At 51.6% G+C, this 14,611-nt stretch overlaps 1 protein-coding gene across 2 annotated transcripts in view; it reads right to left on the bottom strand.

Annotated features, from left to right (window-relative positions):
• Positions 1-9,697, bottom strand: part of MACROD1 (mono-ADP ribosylhydrolase 1) — a 174,836-nt gene extending 165,139 nt beyond the window's left edge. Inside the window, exon 1 of one of the 2 annotated variants that reach the window (XM_049892326.1) lies at positions 9,203-9,697. In XM_049892326.1, the coding sequence (XP_049748283.1) occupies positions 9,203-9,500 (298 nt within the window). In that variant the 5' untranslated portion in view covers positions 9,501-9,697. The remainder of the gene's footprint in view (positions 1-9,202) is intronic. The other variant, XM_049892327.1, reaches the window with a different exon arrangement.
• Between the last annotated feature and the right edge of the window lie 4,914 nt (positions 9,698-14,611).

Raw genomic sequence — 14,611 nt, forward strand, 5'->3', positions numbered from 1 at the left:
CTCCATTCCTCTTACTCCCTGACTCCCATCCGCACGCAGGACCCGTTAGATTTATCTCTACAACACCCCGAAAACCAAGCCCTCGGCTCCGCACCCTCCTCTAGGTCGCCATCGTCACCCCCCATGCCCCTGAGGAAGCTCCCACCAGACCCTGTGTCCACCCTCGCCCCCTATCATCTCTTCCTCTTACAGCAGCCCAGGGATTTTATAAGAATATAGGGTACCTGTTGCCATCAAGTTGATTCTGACTCAGAGCGACCCTATATAAGGTAGACTTCTCCGAATCCCCGGATGGCACAAATGGTTAAGCTCTCGACTGCTAGCAGAAAGGTTGGTGGTTCGAACCCACCCAGAGGCGCCTTGGTAGGCCGGCCTGATAATCTGCTTCCAAAAGCTTACAGCCTTTGAAAACTCTACAGAGGACAGTTCTACTCTGCACATAGGGGGCTACAACAAGTCAGAATCAACTGGACGGCAACTAGCAACAACAACAACATGCGTCTCCTTTGCTTATTAAAAATCAGTTTAAACTCCAAGTCCTTACCGAAGATCTGGCCCACACAACGGCCCCGCCTCTCTTCCCAACCTCCTCGAGTGCTACCCCTCCGATGCCCCTCACTCAGGTCACTTTTCAGTTCCTCACACAGGCCAGGCTGCTTCCTGCCTCAGGGCCTTTGCACTCCTGCGCCCTCTGTTGGAATGCTTCTCTGATAAAAGGCCCTCCTCCCTGCTCTCACCTCAGATTCTCTGGGTCCTGCAGAGATATGCCATAGTTTGCCTAGTTTATGTACTTCTTACTTCCAGGCAGGTATCTGTCCTGCTGACTGTTGGAGTCCCACCACCCGGCACAGGGTAGGGAGTGTGTGAGCCCTTGGGAGGGTGTGTGGGATGAACCAATGAATGAATGAGCTGAGACTGGAAGGTTGAGGGCAACTCCAAGAGAACGGAGTCTCCTGGGCACAGAGACCAGCATGTGCAAAAGCCCTGAGGTCACAGAGAAGGCATCTGGGTGGAAAAATCTAGAACAGCTGGACTAGACAGCAAAAGACAGGTAGTGTCAGCCTCCCCAGGCTTGTCTCCCCAACTGTGGACAAACACTGTGTGACCAGTTCCAGGCCACTACCATGATTTTTATTCCTCTTTTGCTCCCGGTCCCATTGGGTTTGGGCTCCCAACATCATGTTCTTGGGCAAGTCCCTCACCCTCTCTGAGCCTCAGTTTTCTCATCCCTAGAATAGGGTCATTATGAGACGGAATTGATCAGGAGGCAACAGGTTTGGTGTGGTTAGAATAGGCCCAAGGCAGCCCTTCCCTGGGGCCCAGGCTTGCCAAGAGGATACAGTGAGAAGGGGCGTGAACACAGTTTATAAACTGTAATGTGTTATGCACACATCAGGCACACTCCTTCCTTCCCGGGAGCCAGCCCTGCTCAGAAATCAGAAGACCCGAAGAGAAACGCAAAACACAACAAAACTTGGGAGGGAAAATTTTTTTTTCCAATTTGAAGAAAGGGTGAGGAAAGAGAAAACACTTTTAAAATTTAGGTCCCCCTATCCATCCCTGGTGGCGTAGTGGTTAAGCATTACAGCTGTTAACGAAAGGGTCGGCAGTTCGAATCTGCCAGGCGCTCCTTGGAAACTCCATGGGGCAGTTCTACTCTGTCCTATAGGGTCGCTATGAGTCGGAATCGACTCGACAGCACTGGGTTTGGTTTTTGGTTCATCTGCCACCTTGCTCAGTCGTGGCCAAAGGCATCCCCTCCCTGAGGTCTTGGCAGTGAAAGCACTGCTGAGACCCTGGAGGACCAGTCAGGCCCCCGGCTGCCTAGAGACATCATCAGGCAGATGCCACCACCAGGTCTTACAGAACAGAAACGGAGTCCCAGAGCGGCAGCGCGACTTGTCCGCGGCCACACCCAAGTGAAGGACCCTGAGCAGGACCCAGCCCCAGGCTAGGACCCAGCCCCATGCTCTCTCTACCATGGTCCTCCCCACTACCTATGGCCTGGCCTTCGGGCCGTCTCTCTCCAGCACAGTCCAAAAGACAGCCCTGGTTCCTGGGGATGGCAAAGGAAGTCAGCAGGAGCTCCTGTCTCTGCCACCAGCTGGCTGGGTGCTGACTTTGGGTCCGTCCATCCATCAGTCTGTCCCTTCCAGCCCATGGTCCCAAGTATGCACCTTACGAGAGCAGTTTCAGGTACTCCTCATCTCCAGAAAGAGGTTGTGGCCCAGCTGTTGCCTGAGGAGCTACACACTGCACTGCTGTTAGTTACTATTGGGTCGATTGCAACTCATGGAGACTCTGTGTACAGAGTAGAACTGTGCTCCATAGGGTTTTCGAGGCTGCAACCTTCCAGAAGTCAATCGCCAGGCCTGTTTTCTGAGGCGCCTCTGGGTGGGTTCGAAGCACCAACCTTTCCGCTAGTAGTTGAGTGCTGAACTGTTTGCGCCACCCAGGGACCTGCTGTCGTTAGGTGCCATTGAGTTGGTTCTGACTCATAGCGATCCCATGTACAACAGAACGAAACACTGCCCAGTCCTTCCCCATCCTCACAATCCTTGCAATGTTTGAAGCCATTGTTGTAGCCGCTGTGATAATCCATCTCACTGAGGGTCTTCCTCTTTTTCCCTGACCCTGTACTTTACCAAACATGACGTCCTTCTCCAGGGACTGGTCCCTCCCGACAACATGTCCAAAGTGTGTGAGACTAAGTCTCGCCATCCTTTTCGTACTTCTTCCAAGACAGATTGTTCCTCCTCCTGGCAGTCCATGGTTTATTTGATATCCTTCACCAACACCAGGGACCTTACAGATGCATTTATGCAGGTAGAAAATGGCAACTATGATTGTGCGTGGTTCCGAGAAACCTGGCTGCCACAGCCATGGCCTGAGTTTTCCTCTGTTGGCAGGGTGACTCACCCCAGGCCCCTCCTCACTCCCTTTGGAAGAAAGAGAAGCAGGAATTCAAGCTGGGCTCACACCACACACATGACATTCTCTCCCTCCTGCGTCAAGACAGATGCAAACTTCAAGTACAAGGGAGTTTTATTTTTCTGGTAAAAGATATAAAACATACGTTTTCATTTTCTTTCTTTTTTGGAGAGGCGAGGCTATTTCACAGCTCAGTGAGGTAGGTGTGCTGTAAAAAGGTGTTCACAGTAAATTTTGATGGGGAGGCCTGACCCCAGACGCAGCTTCTTCCAGCAGCTCCTGGGCTCAAGAGCCAAGCGGAGGAAGCAGGCTCCGCCAGAACCATAAAGTGCAGTGGGCGAAGGGGAATTCAACGATGTGTTTAAAGAACTGTCTTTATGGCACTTTGCAAGACAGTGCTCAGAGAGGTGAGGGCATGCTGGGGAGCAGAGAGGGCTCCTATTCTGGAGAAGGCCAGGTGGGCGGGGCTGATAACAGCCGGGCGCCAGGAACGCGGTGCCGTTTAGACTTGGCGGCAGGGGCATTAATCGCCTATGCTCACAGTTCCCAGCCACAGGGCCCCGTCAAAGCCTGTGCCACAGGCAATGGGAAGACAGGGCAGGAGGCATCTTGGAACTTGCCCCCGATGTCCCCTCACTGCCATCCACACTGGGATGTGCCAAGACTGTTTCCCAGAAGACAGGTGGGAGAAGCCCCCCTCTGGTTCCCAGGTGCGCCTGGTCAATGTGCGAGTTCAGCAGTCACCTCTGATAAAGCGGCCACTCTAGAAGAAATCCCAAGGGGGGTGAAACTAGTACTCGCCCTGCCCAGTGCGAATTGAGGCTGTAACACTGAAGCCCCATCCTGAAATCCAGGGGAGAGGGCTGGGGTCAGGGCTAAGGCCCCAGCATTCGGTCAGGGGGGAGTCAGCAAGCTAGCCAGAGCTGCTGCGGACGGAACTAAACAGAGGGGATGGGCCTGAGGGGCGACAAGGAAGGGGGCTGCTGGGGGCCCTCCGTGGGCAAAAAGAAAAAAACAAAACCAATCGCCATGGAGTCAATTCCAGCTCCTGGTGGCCTCATGTTTCAGAACTGTACTCCATAGGGTTTTACTTATTCTGTTGTTTTTTGGGGGGTTTTGTTGCTGTTGTTGGCTGCCGTGCAGTCGATTCTGACTCATAGTGACCCCATGTGACAGAGTAGAACTGCCCCATGGGGTTTTCTAAGCTGTAATCTTTATAGGAGAAGATTGTCATGTCTTTCTACTGCAGAGCCACTGGGTGGGTTCAAACCATCACCAATGTTTCGGTTAGCAGCTGGGCGCTTAACCATTGTGCTTCCAGGGCTCCTTGCTCCATAGGATTTTAAAGGCTGAGATCTTTTAGAAGTAGATCGCCAGGCCTTTCTTCCCCAGGTGCCTCTGGCTGGTTCAAACCACTAACCTTTCAGTTAGAAATTGAACGCTCAACTATTCGCATCACCCAGGGACTCCTTTCCATGGGCCACAGGTGTACAAAATAGCTTCTAACATGGTCTCAACACAACCTACAAATCAGGTGCCACTGGTTCCGTTTTACAGATGAGCAAACTGAGGCTCAGAGGATGTAGAAGCAGTAGCGCTGGGACTTGCCCGTGTCTGATGGCACCAACACACCTTCTCTCTCCAGAGCACAGCTCTTCTCCAGGGGCAGGATGGAATGAGGATCTGTGGCCCCTCTCTTAGCAGGCCTGGCCCCTCCTGCGGTAACAGTCCCTAGACACCACGAGGGCCCGACCCAAAGGCCCCTCACACCAAAATGCAACTGTTTCCACAACCTTCCGTTGAAAAAGCACTGCCTGGGGGAATAACGAGGTGCCCCAGAAATGAAGGAATTAAACTGGAGAAATTAACCCCTGGCCAGTGAAACCAGACATTGCAGAAGTCTCCCAAAATGGGATTTACTTACCTAGAGGGAGCATGGGTCCACAGAAGCTTGGAGGCAAAGAAAAGGAGTGCCTGGAGCAAGGCAAGATTTGACTCAAATAGTGGCCCAGTTCCCAGGTAGAGGAATCCCTGGTGGATGGGTCTAGTCCTGGCGGAGAAGCTTGCTCAGCCTGCCCAGGGCAGTGGGATTAGCTTCCACAACATTCAACCAGCCCCCCAGTTGAGACTACATACTGCTGAGCAACCTAAGGCTACAATTCAACTTCTGGTGGCTCTCCACACATGAGTTTCCAAATCCATGGCTTTAACACATCCCATACGAACTGCCACACCAGTCTTCTGACCTATCCATCAGTCTCTTGTGAGTTGGGTTACTGTGTGTCAGTCTTCAAGAAAGAATCATCTCAGGCACAAACAAGCATTTGGAGGCCTATATAGGTATATATCCAAGAGAAACGAGAGTACCTGTCCACCAAAGACATGTGTAAGAGCATTCAGAGAAGCTTTATTCACACAGTTACAAACTGGAAGCCCAAATGCACGTCAGCAGGCATGGGTAAACAAACTGGCACATTCATACAATGGAATACTACATAGCAATCAAAAAGAACAAATTGTTGATATACCCAATAATATGGATGAATCTCATAGGTGTTGAGTAAGAGAAGCCAGACACACGATATGCCTCCATTTCTATGAGGCTCAAGAACAGACAAAGCTAATAAAATAGTGATTACCTCTAGGGGGTTTTGATTACAAAGGAGCTCAAGGGAACCTTCTGGGGTAATGGTAATATCACATTCTATCTGTTGATCAGCGTAGCAGTTATAGTTGGATACTTATATAAAAGTTCATTGACGACACAAAGTCTGTGCATTTGATGTACTTCGCTGTATAACTCAGCTCAAAGTGTAAATTTAATTTATAAGGGGGGGCTATGAGGACTGAGGCTCAGACCCCAATGAGAGGCAGAGTCTGGCTTAAGCAGCCCTCCAGGCTTCGAACAGTGTGGTGGATTTAAAAAAATACGCCCACTGGAAAATGCAGAACAGAATTTCAAATTCTCATGGACTCCAGACTTTCTGGCACCATGGAGGCTGGATGAAGCCCTGAAACTACTGCCCTGAGATCATCTTTAAACCTTAAACCAAAAATATTCCCTGAAGTATTCTTAAAACCAAACAAGTTTAGCTTAACTAGTAAAAAATGTCTGCCATGAGCATTATACTCTTTTAAAAACTATCTATATGGAATCAGACTGACAACTCAACTCCAAAGATTAGCTAGGAAGCTTAGGGGGTGGCGAGTTTAACGGGGGAGGAACAACTCAGAAAAGGAGGGTGAGGACAGTTGCACAACTCACAGAATGTAACCAATGTCACCGAATTGTGCATGTAGAAACTTGAATTGGTGAACGTTTTGCTGTGTATATATTCTCAAGAACAACAAAATCAAAAATTTTAAATATTTCCACTAATTCTTTGAGACTCTTCCTTTCTAAAGGTAGAGCCTAATTACCCTCCCCTTGAATGTGGGCTAGACTTTCTGACACTATTCCAAGCCTTGAATTAAGCTAGTGACGGTATGCTTTGAATACTAGGTCACAAAAAGGTACTGTGACTTCTCTCTTGGTCTCCTTGCTCTCCCTCTCTTGGACTCTGGAGGAAACCAGCTGCCATGTTGTGAAGACACTCATGCTGCTTTGGTGGAAAGGCCCCTGTGGTGAAGAACTGCGGCCTACAGCCAACCACCGTTTGATGTGAGGGAGCCATCTTGGAAGCTATCAAACCCCAGCCGACCTCATGAGAGATCCTGAGCCAGAGCCACTCAGCTAAGCTACTCCCGGATTCCTGAGCCTCAGAAATTGGGTGATAATAAATATTTGCTATTTTAAGCTACTCCCGGATTCCTGAGCCTCAGAAATTGTGTGATAATAAATATTTGCTGTTTTATGCTGCTAAATTTTGAGGCAATTTGTTACACAACGATGGATAACTAAAATACATCCTATGTCTAAATCCCGCAAGCAACCATCTGATGCCTGCTGGGGAACTTCACGGCTAGTGGAAGCGTTAGTTATAATCATTACTGTATAACCCAGCTGGGTTCATGGCGCAAGGGACCTAGCGTGGACAGCAGCTGAATCTCCCAGCCCAGCCCTGCTCCCTGGGCCTGGCTGGCGGTGGCTCAGCAATGGCATGGAGTGCCCTTCCCCACAGCCCTCCCCCAAGGCCTCCTCTGACCTCCCTAGCTCGGGCAGCCTCACCTGCCACTCTGTGTGCCTACTATCTTAGTTTCTTCATAGCATTGACCTTTACCTGGCATTGTCTTACTTACTTGACCAGCTTTTCTTCTGTTTCCTCCCACTAGACTACAAGCTCCATGAGGGAAGCTCCACTGGGGAAGGGCCCTTTCTTGTCTGGCTCAGAGCTAATTCCCCAGCACTAAAACAGTGCAGACCACATTTTAAAAAAAAGCCAGACTCTTGCCAACATGCATAGGCGGCATCTAATAAAAACTGGCTGAATGAATGAATAGAAACCCCAGCCCCAAGGAGAAAGGGAGAAATCCCAGTGACACCACCACAGCCTGGTAACTCTGGACACAGTCAATTCCATGAGGTCTGGCTGTTTCCAGTGGCATCAAGGAATGGGGTGGGGGCTGTGGTCGTTCAGTGGCAGAATTCTTGCCTGCTGTGTGGGAGACCCAGGTTCAATTCCTGGCCAGTGGCAGCCACCACCTGTCTGTTAGTGGAGGCTCTCATGTTGCTACAATGCTGAGCAGGCTTCAAGGGAGCTTCTAGACTAAGATAAGGAGCAAGAAAGGCCTGGAGATCTACCTCTGAAAAGCAGCCAGTGAAAACCCTATGGACCACAACGGTGGGATTCGAAACCCACTGTGGGGATGGTTTAGGACCAGGCAGTTCTGCTGTGCATGGGGTTGCCATGAGTGGGGGCAGAGGGACAACAGGACAGCAACTAACAACAAGTAGGAATGAAGTTAAAAGGAGTTGAATTACAGAGATAGCAGCAGATAGACAATGGGGGCCCGGGACTTTGTCTCACCTCCCCTCCCCACCAGCCTGGGTTGCTGTTCTCTGGCCAGAGAGGGGGAAAGCAGGGCTCCTTGTTCGGGCGCCCCGGTTCTCGCCAGCCCCTGTCTGCTCGCCCTGCCGGGTGTTCTGGGACAGTGCTGTGGGCTTGACAAGCATCCATTTGCTCACGGAATAAAGTTAAGTGCTTTCTGCCGGCGCTTTACGATTCCGTAGCAGGTCCCGCAATTCATGGCAGAGTAAATCACCTGGAAGTTTCAAGGCAATCCTGAGACGCCGCCTTCCCTTGCCTCCCGAACCGCCACAGGCCGCCCCTGGCCCGCCTGCCCGGCCCCACTGGCCGCTCCCCCTGCACCGCGCAGACCCAGCCAATGAGCTGCCTGCTCCGCGCTTTTGAAAGCGGGTCCAGCCGGGAAGCACTACAGCAGGAGGCCGGAGGCAGGCCCTGAAGGGCAGGGACAGCTGGACGCCAGACCGGGCTATTTGGGGCTCTGCAGGCCGGGTGCCCTCCGGTCCCCGCTCCGCCGGAGCGCGGGTCCAGCCCTGGGACTCCTGCCTCACCAGGACTCCTGCCCAGCCCGCCGGAGCAGGAGGAAGCCGTTTGGATTCAGAAACTTCCCGGGGGCGGTGGGGGGGGGGGGGGTCACCGTTCTCACAGCGCGAGGGCCCCAGCTCCTCCTCTTCTGCTCTGTGTCCCCCCCCCCCAGGAATAGGACAGACTGCTCCAACATGGTAGGCTGCCAGTGGGCAAGGCAAGAGGGCACTGGGCCACATGCCCGGAAAGGCGGGGTGGGGTGGGGGCAGGGTAGGGGAAGAGCGGGCCTGCCCAGAGAGGTGAAAACTCCAGCCCCAGAGCTGTCCCCTCAGCCTACTCCCTGCTACTCTGCCAAAATGTCACCATTTGAGAAACCATACCAGCATGACATAGGGTGTTCAAGATCCCAGTCTAGGCTCTGCCACAAACTCTGCATGACCTTAGGCATATCAGGTCAGGCACTGGGCCTCAGTTTCCCCTCTGGGCAATGGAATAAGTGGGTAAGTCCTGGATGACCTCTGGGGTGACCTGTGACCCATTCCAGTGGGGTTAAGGTGTCCTCCTCACACTGCCCCTGCCTGGAGGCCTGGCCCTGGCCCGGGGTGAATTGGGCTGGGCATACGGGGGCGTGGCTGTACTTGGGGGTCCATATGGAGCACGTGGGGCCTCAACTTCCCCCGGTCTCTTGAGTGGAAGAGACTGCTCCTGGTGTGCTGTACAGCCCAGGAAAGCCCAGGCGGGGCCGCCCTCATCCCTCGCGCCCCCCTCCTGCTTGAACTTACATTTTGCCTCCTTCCAGTCGGTGGAGGTGCTCAGGTCCACCTTCGCCGCCATGGCCAGGGGGGCCCAGGTGCGTACCCCGGCTCTCCGCCCCACGGCCGTCGCCCCCCAAGCCCCAACTCCCGCTGGGGTCCGCGAGCGGGGGCCGTACGCGCCCAGGGACGCTGGGGGGCTGCACGCACTGCTGCGGGGCCGCGTGGAATCCGCCGGGGGGCTGGAGCAGGGGCGCGGGGCGACTAGCAGCTGCCCCGCCGCGCGCAGCTGTGCCAGGCGGCCGGACACCCGACTCTGCAGAGACATGAGCAGGCGCCTCGGGGCGGCTCCCCGCCCACTTGGACTCTATTTACGGTACTCGGGAGTGTCTTTCCTTTATTTACTCGGGGACCGAGTGGCGTGTGCCAGCCCGCGGCGACCTGCACCGAGCCGGCGGGCTGCGCGGCCAGAAAGCCCGGGCGCGCCGCTGGGCACCCTGGAACTTGTAGTCCGGGCCGCCGAGGGGCACCCCCGCACTCGTATGCACACGTGTGTCCCCCACCCCCGCAACGGGCTCGCCCGGGGGGCCGCCGCCCGCAGCCCCGCCCCCGTCACGTTTGGCGCCTGGAGGGGTGGCCGAGTTGCTGCCGCTGCGCTCTTCCCCACGCTGCGGCCTCCCGGCCGCACACTTCCTGGTTAGTGGACCACCCCACTCCCCGCACGGGCTGGGAGCCCCGGGCCTTCCGCGCGCCCCGTTTGCCTCTCGGGCCTCCGCGCGGAGCGGCGCGCCGGGCGCTCAGCACGGAAAGCGGAGAGGCGGCGCGGCTCCGGGCGGTGCGGAACGCTTTACAGCCGGGCCTGGCTGGTCTTCTCGCCCGCCCGGCAGCCAGGCGCCGGCCCACACCCATCCCGCCCCTGTTTGCGGGAGCCACCGGCCCCCCTGGGGGCGACAGACGGCGGCGAACTGGTACGTTGAGTTCAGAGACTTTCCCCAGGCCGCCTCTTAGCCCCGGACGCGCCTCTGGAACCGCATCTCCCGCAGCCTGGGAGGCAAGCGTGGAAATAGCGGAATTTGAAGGCAGAAAAAGAGCAGGTTCCGAGGGGCGCTCTCGGGTGGAAGAATTGGGGTGATTTTTGTTTTAGGTTTTTTTTTCTCCTAGTTTTTTACAAAGACTATGAGGACAGAACTTTTAGGGATTTTTTTTTCTGTTCTATTAATATTATTTGATAAATACGGTAGTAAGTTTTTAGAATACGTGGAAACAAAGGAGCCAGGGTTCCAGAAAAGATACCAACCCCAGTACTTGCTTTGCCACCTTGAGACTTGGCATCTTGAGCTGTAAATTGGGAGTAAGATAGCGCTCAGGTTTGGCCGGTTGCAAACCTGCCCGATGTGAGGCAGTAACCCTCCTCGGGCCGTGGGGAGGGTCACCTGGTGAGGGAAGACTGATGGCTGTATGAGGACACCTGGCTTGGTAAAGTAGAGTGACAGTGAAAATGAGAGAAACCTTCAGTGAAATGAACTGATGCAATAGCCGAAACAGTGGACTCAAACATACTAACAATCGTGAAGGTGGCACAGGGTGGGGTAATGATTCATTCTGCTACACATGAGGTCGCCGTGACTCAGTGGCAGCTAACAATAACAACAGGTAGGAGCCTGGAGTCCCTGTGTGGTGCAAAGGATTCATGCCTCAACTGCTAAGTAAAAGTAACCATTTGAGTCCACCAAGTGGCACCTCGGAAGAATGGCCTGGTGAACTACTTCTGAAAAAAAAGCCATTGAAAACCCTGCGGAGCACATTTCTGCTCTGACACACACGGAGTCACCATGAGTTGAAATCAACTGGACAACTTATTTTCTTTTTTAAAGGTATGCTGAGCTAAGCACTGTGTCCATTAACTACTCGTTCTTTGCTCCCTACAGCCCTGTGAGGCAGCACTACCCATCCTAAAAATGAGCAGCCCAGACTGGCCTGTGGTCATAGGGCATGTGAGGGTTGGAACCCCGCCTGGGGTCCAGGTCTGCTTGGCCCCCACCTGTTGGAAAGCATTTATGCAGATGTTGCCAATTCAGGAACTGAAGCAAGTGGGTGACCCTGTGTATTCATTTCCTATTGCTGTTATAACAAATTACCACGAAATTAGTAGTCTAAATGACACAAATTTATTATTTTTATAAAGCTCTATAAAAGAAGTCTCACAAGGAAATGGAGGTGTTGCCAGGGCTCCTTTTTGGAGGCTGTAGGGGAGAATCGTTTCCTTGCCTTTTCCAGCAGTGTTTCATCTCTTTAACCCTTCTTCCATAGTCACCTTTCTCTCTGTGACCCCTCCTCTGATGCCTTCTTCCACTTTTTAAGGACCCTTGTGGTTATTTCCACCCCCTCATCTGTCAGTTTGTCCTGCTGTGGTGCTGGCATGTTGCTGTGATGCTGGAAGCTGTGCCACTGGTATTTCGAACACCAGCAAGGTCATCTGTGGTGGACAGGTTTCAGCGGAGCTTCCAGACTAAGACTAGGAAGAAAGACCTGGCAATCTACTTTGAAAATTAGCCAGTAAAAATCTTATGGGTCACAACAGAGCATTGCCCAACTTGCTTGCTTTGGATACGTCATCAGGAGGACTCAGTCACTGGAGGAGGACATCATGTTTGGTGAAGTAGAGGGTCAATGAGGATGAGGGAGACCCTCGGTGAGCTGGACTGGCACAATAGCTGCAGCAGTGAATTTGAATATTCTGCAGATCACGAGGACTGGGTGACGTTTTGTTCTGTTGTACATAGTGTTGCCATGAGTTGGAGTCGAGTTGATGGCAGCTAGCTATCTGTGATGGCACTGGGCTCACCCGGATAATCCAGGATAATCTCCCTAGTTTAAGGTCTGCCGATTAGCAACATTAATTCCATCTGCAACCTTAATCCCGCTTTGCGATGTAACCTAATATATTCACCGGCTCTGGAGATTAGCACCTGGACATCTTTGTGGGGGGCCTTACTCTGCCTACCACACCCTGCATGACAAAGCCTGGAGAGGCAGGGCACAGAAAGCAGCAGGGATCCTAGCCAGATTCTTGGTGCCTTCTGCACAGAGCCTGAAATCCATGCCTCAAGTTGTCGCACCCCACCGGACCAATGGAAGGAGTGGCTCCAAAGGGCACAGGTCAGATTCCAGAAAAAAGAAAGCGTGAAAGAAGCCATGTTGATCAGGATAGGTTTTATTAGGGAACTTACATACAGAGGTTGATGCCAGGATTCTCATGACAGATAGTGAAATTCATGAACAGTGAATGTCACCCAGGTAGACGTCTGTGCATTGGCCCTGCAGGGTGGGGCTTAAGTGCAAGGATACATGCAGGGGACTCAGGAAAAAATATGTCTGATCTATGACAGATGTTTTTATACTAGTTAATGGGTTGCAATTGACGTTACTGAAGTTGGATGTTTGGTGAGTTTTTTCCTGGCCCAGGTCTCTGCTGAGTATTCGGGTTCTCCCCCAGAGTCCTTTGTGGGCAGGATCCGTCTTGTATTGTTCATGGCCCTGTCACACATGGCACCCATGGGGCACCCCACTGAAGCCCTATGCATCTCCTCCAGCCAGGATGTCCACTGTGTCCTCTTTCTTCCTGCTGGGACACAACTCTTCTCACATGACAGCCAGAACAGAGAAGGTCCCAGCTGACAGCCCTCCAAGGCCTGCTCTAATGGAGGCCTGGGCCACGCACCCTGGGGGCCCTAGGCAGGGAAGCATAGTTCTAACTGGGCAAGCAAATATCTCTACAGAGTGTAAGCTGGACCATTTGGAAATGGTAGGATATGCCAGGTACTGAAGGTGGAAGGTCCCTGGGTGGTGCAGAAGGGTTTGTGCTCTGCTAGTAATCTAAAGGTTCGTGGTTCAAACCCATCCGACAGTGCTGCAGAATAAAGGCCTGGCAATCTGCTTCTGTAAAGGTTACAGCGAAGTAATTGCCTCCATGAACAACTTTGCCGTTAGACCAGAAGAACTGGATGGTGCCTAGATACCGTTACTGAACTTTTTAATCAAAGATTCTATAGAAGAATTCTGATCAAAAGGGGACATGCAGAACAGAATTTCAGATTATCATGGACTCCAGACTTTCTGGAGCTATTGAGGCTGGATGAACCCCTGAAACTACTGCTTAAGCCAAAAATATCCCCTGAAGTCTTAAAACCAAAAATAGTTTAGCTTGACTAGTAAAGAATATGCTCTTCTTTTAATATCTATCTATATAGAATCAAATAACAACAGCAACTGGAAAGATTAGATAGGAAATTTAGGGACTGCCTTAGTTATCTAGTGCTGCTATAACGGAAACACCGGAAGTGGATGGCTTTAACGAACAGAAATTTATTCTCTCACAGTTTAGGAGGCTAAAAGTCTGAATTAAAGGCACCAGCTCCAAGGGAAAGCTTTCTCTCTGTTGGCTCTGGGGCGGGGGGCTGGGGGAGATCCTTATCAATCTTCTCCTGGTCTGGGAGATCTCAGTACAGGGACCTCGGGTCCAAAGGATGCACTCTGCTCCTGGCTCTTCTTGCTTAGTGGTAATGAGGTCCCTCTCCTCTGCTCACTTCTCTCTTTTATATCTCAAAAGAGATTGACTTAAGATACAACCTAATGCTGTAGATTGAATCTTGCCTCTTTAACATCATAGAGGTTAGAATTTAAAACACATAGGATAATACATCAGCTCAGAAAATGGTGGACAACCACACCATACTGGGAATCATGACCTAGCCAATTTACACATATTTTCAGGGGACACAATTCAGTCCATAACAGGGACCAATGAGTTTGTGTTAACGAGGGAGGAACAACTCGGAAAAGGAGGGCGAGGATGGTTGTACAACTCGAAGGATGTAATCGATGTCACTGAATTATACGTATAGAAACTGTTGCATTGGTGTATGTTCTGTTGTGCATATTTTCAACAGCACCAAAATAAAATCAATTATCTATTAAAAAAAAAAAAAGATTATAGCCAAGAAAACCCTATAAAGCAGTTCTACTTTAACACACACAGGGTCGCCACAAGTTGAAATTGACTTGACAGCAACATGTTTGTTCTTTGGTTTTAAAGGTGGGGGAGGGCATTCCAGGCAGAGGGACCCACAGGAGCAAAGGCACGGAAGTCTGTGGGGTGGCACATAGTCCACTGGGGCTGCAGCATAGGGCATTGGCAGTTGAGGTTTTAAATTTTGGAAAGAGCCTTTTATGCAGAGAAAAGCTACCTATTGCTGCTTTATTTAATACTGTATTTATTGAACTTATAAATTAAAAATATAACTCCTTTTCCTTAAACATCCAACTGCAACTCACAAAACTGGTTTTCTTTTCATAAATCTAGTAAGTTTCGTATAAAAATAAGAACAATTATTTTCACTTATTCTCTGATTAATATTTAATTAACTCCCAAATTCAACA

Source organism: Elephas maximus, chromosome 7 (assembly GCF_024166365.1).
Source record: "Elephas maximus indicus isolate mEleMax1 chromosome 7, mEleMax1 primary haplotype, whole genome shotgun sequence".
Classification (NCBI taxonomy): Eukaryota; Metazoa; Chordata; class Mammalia; order Proboscidea; family Elephantidae; genus Elephas; species Elephas maximus.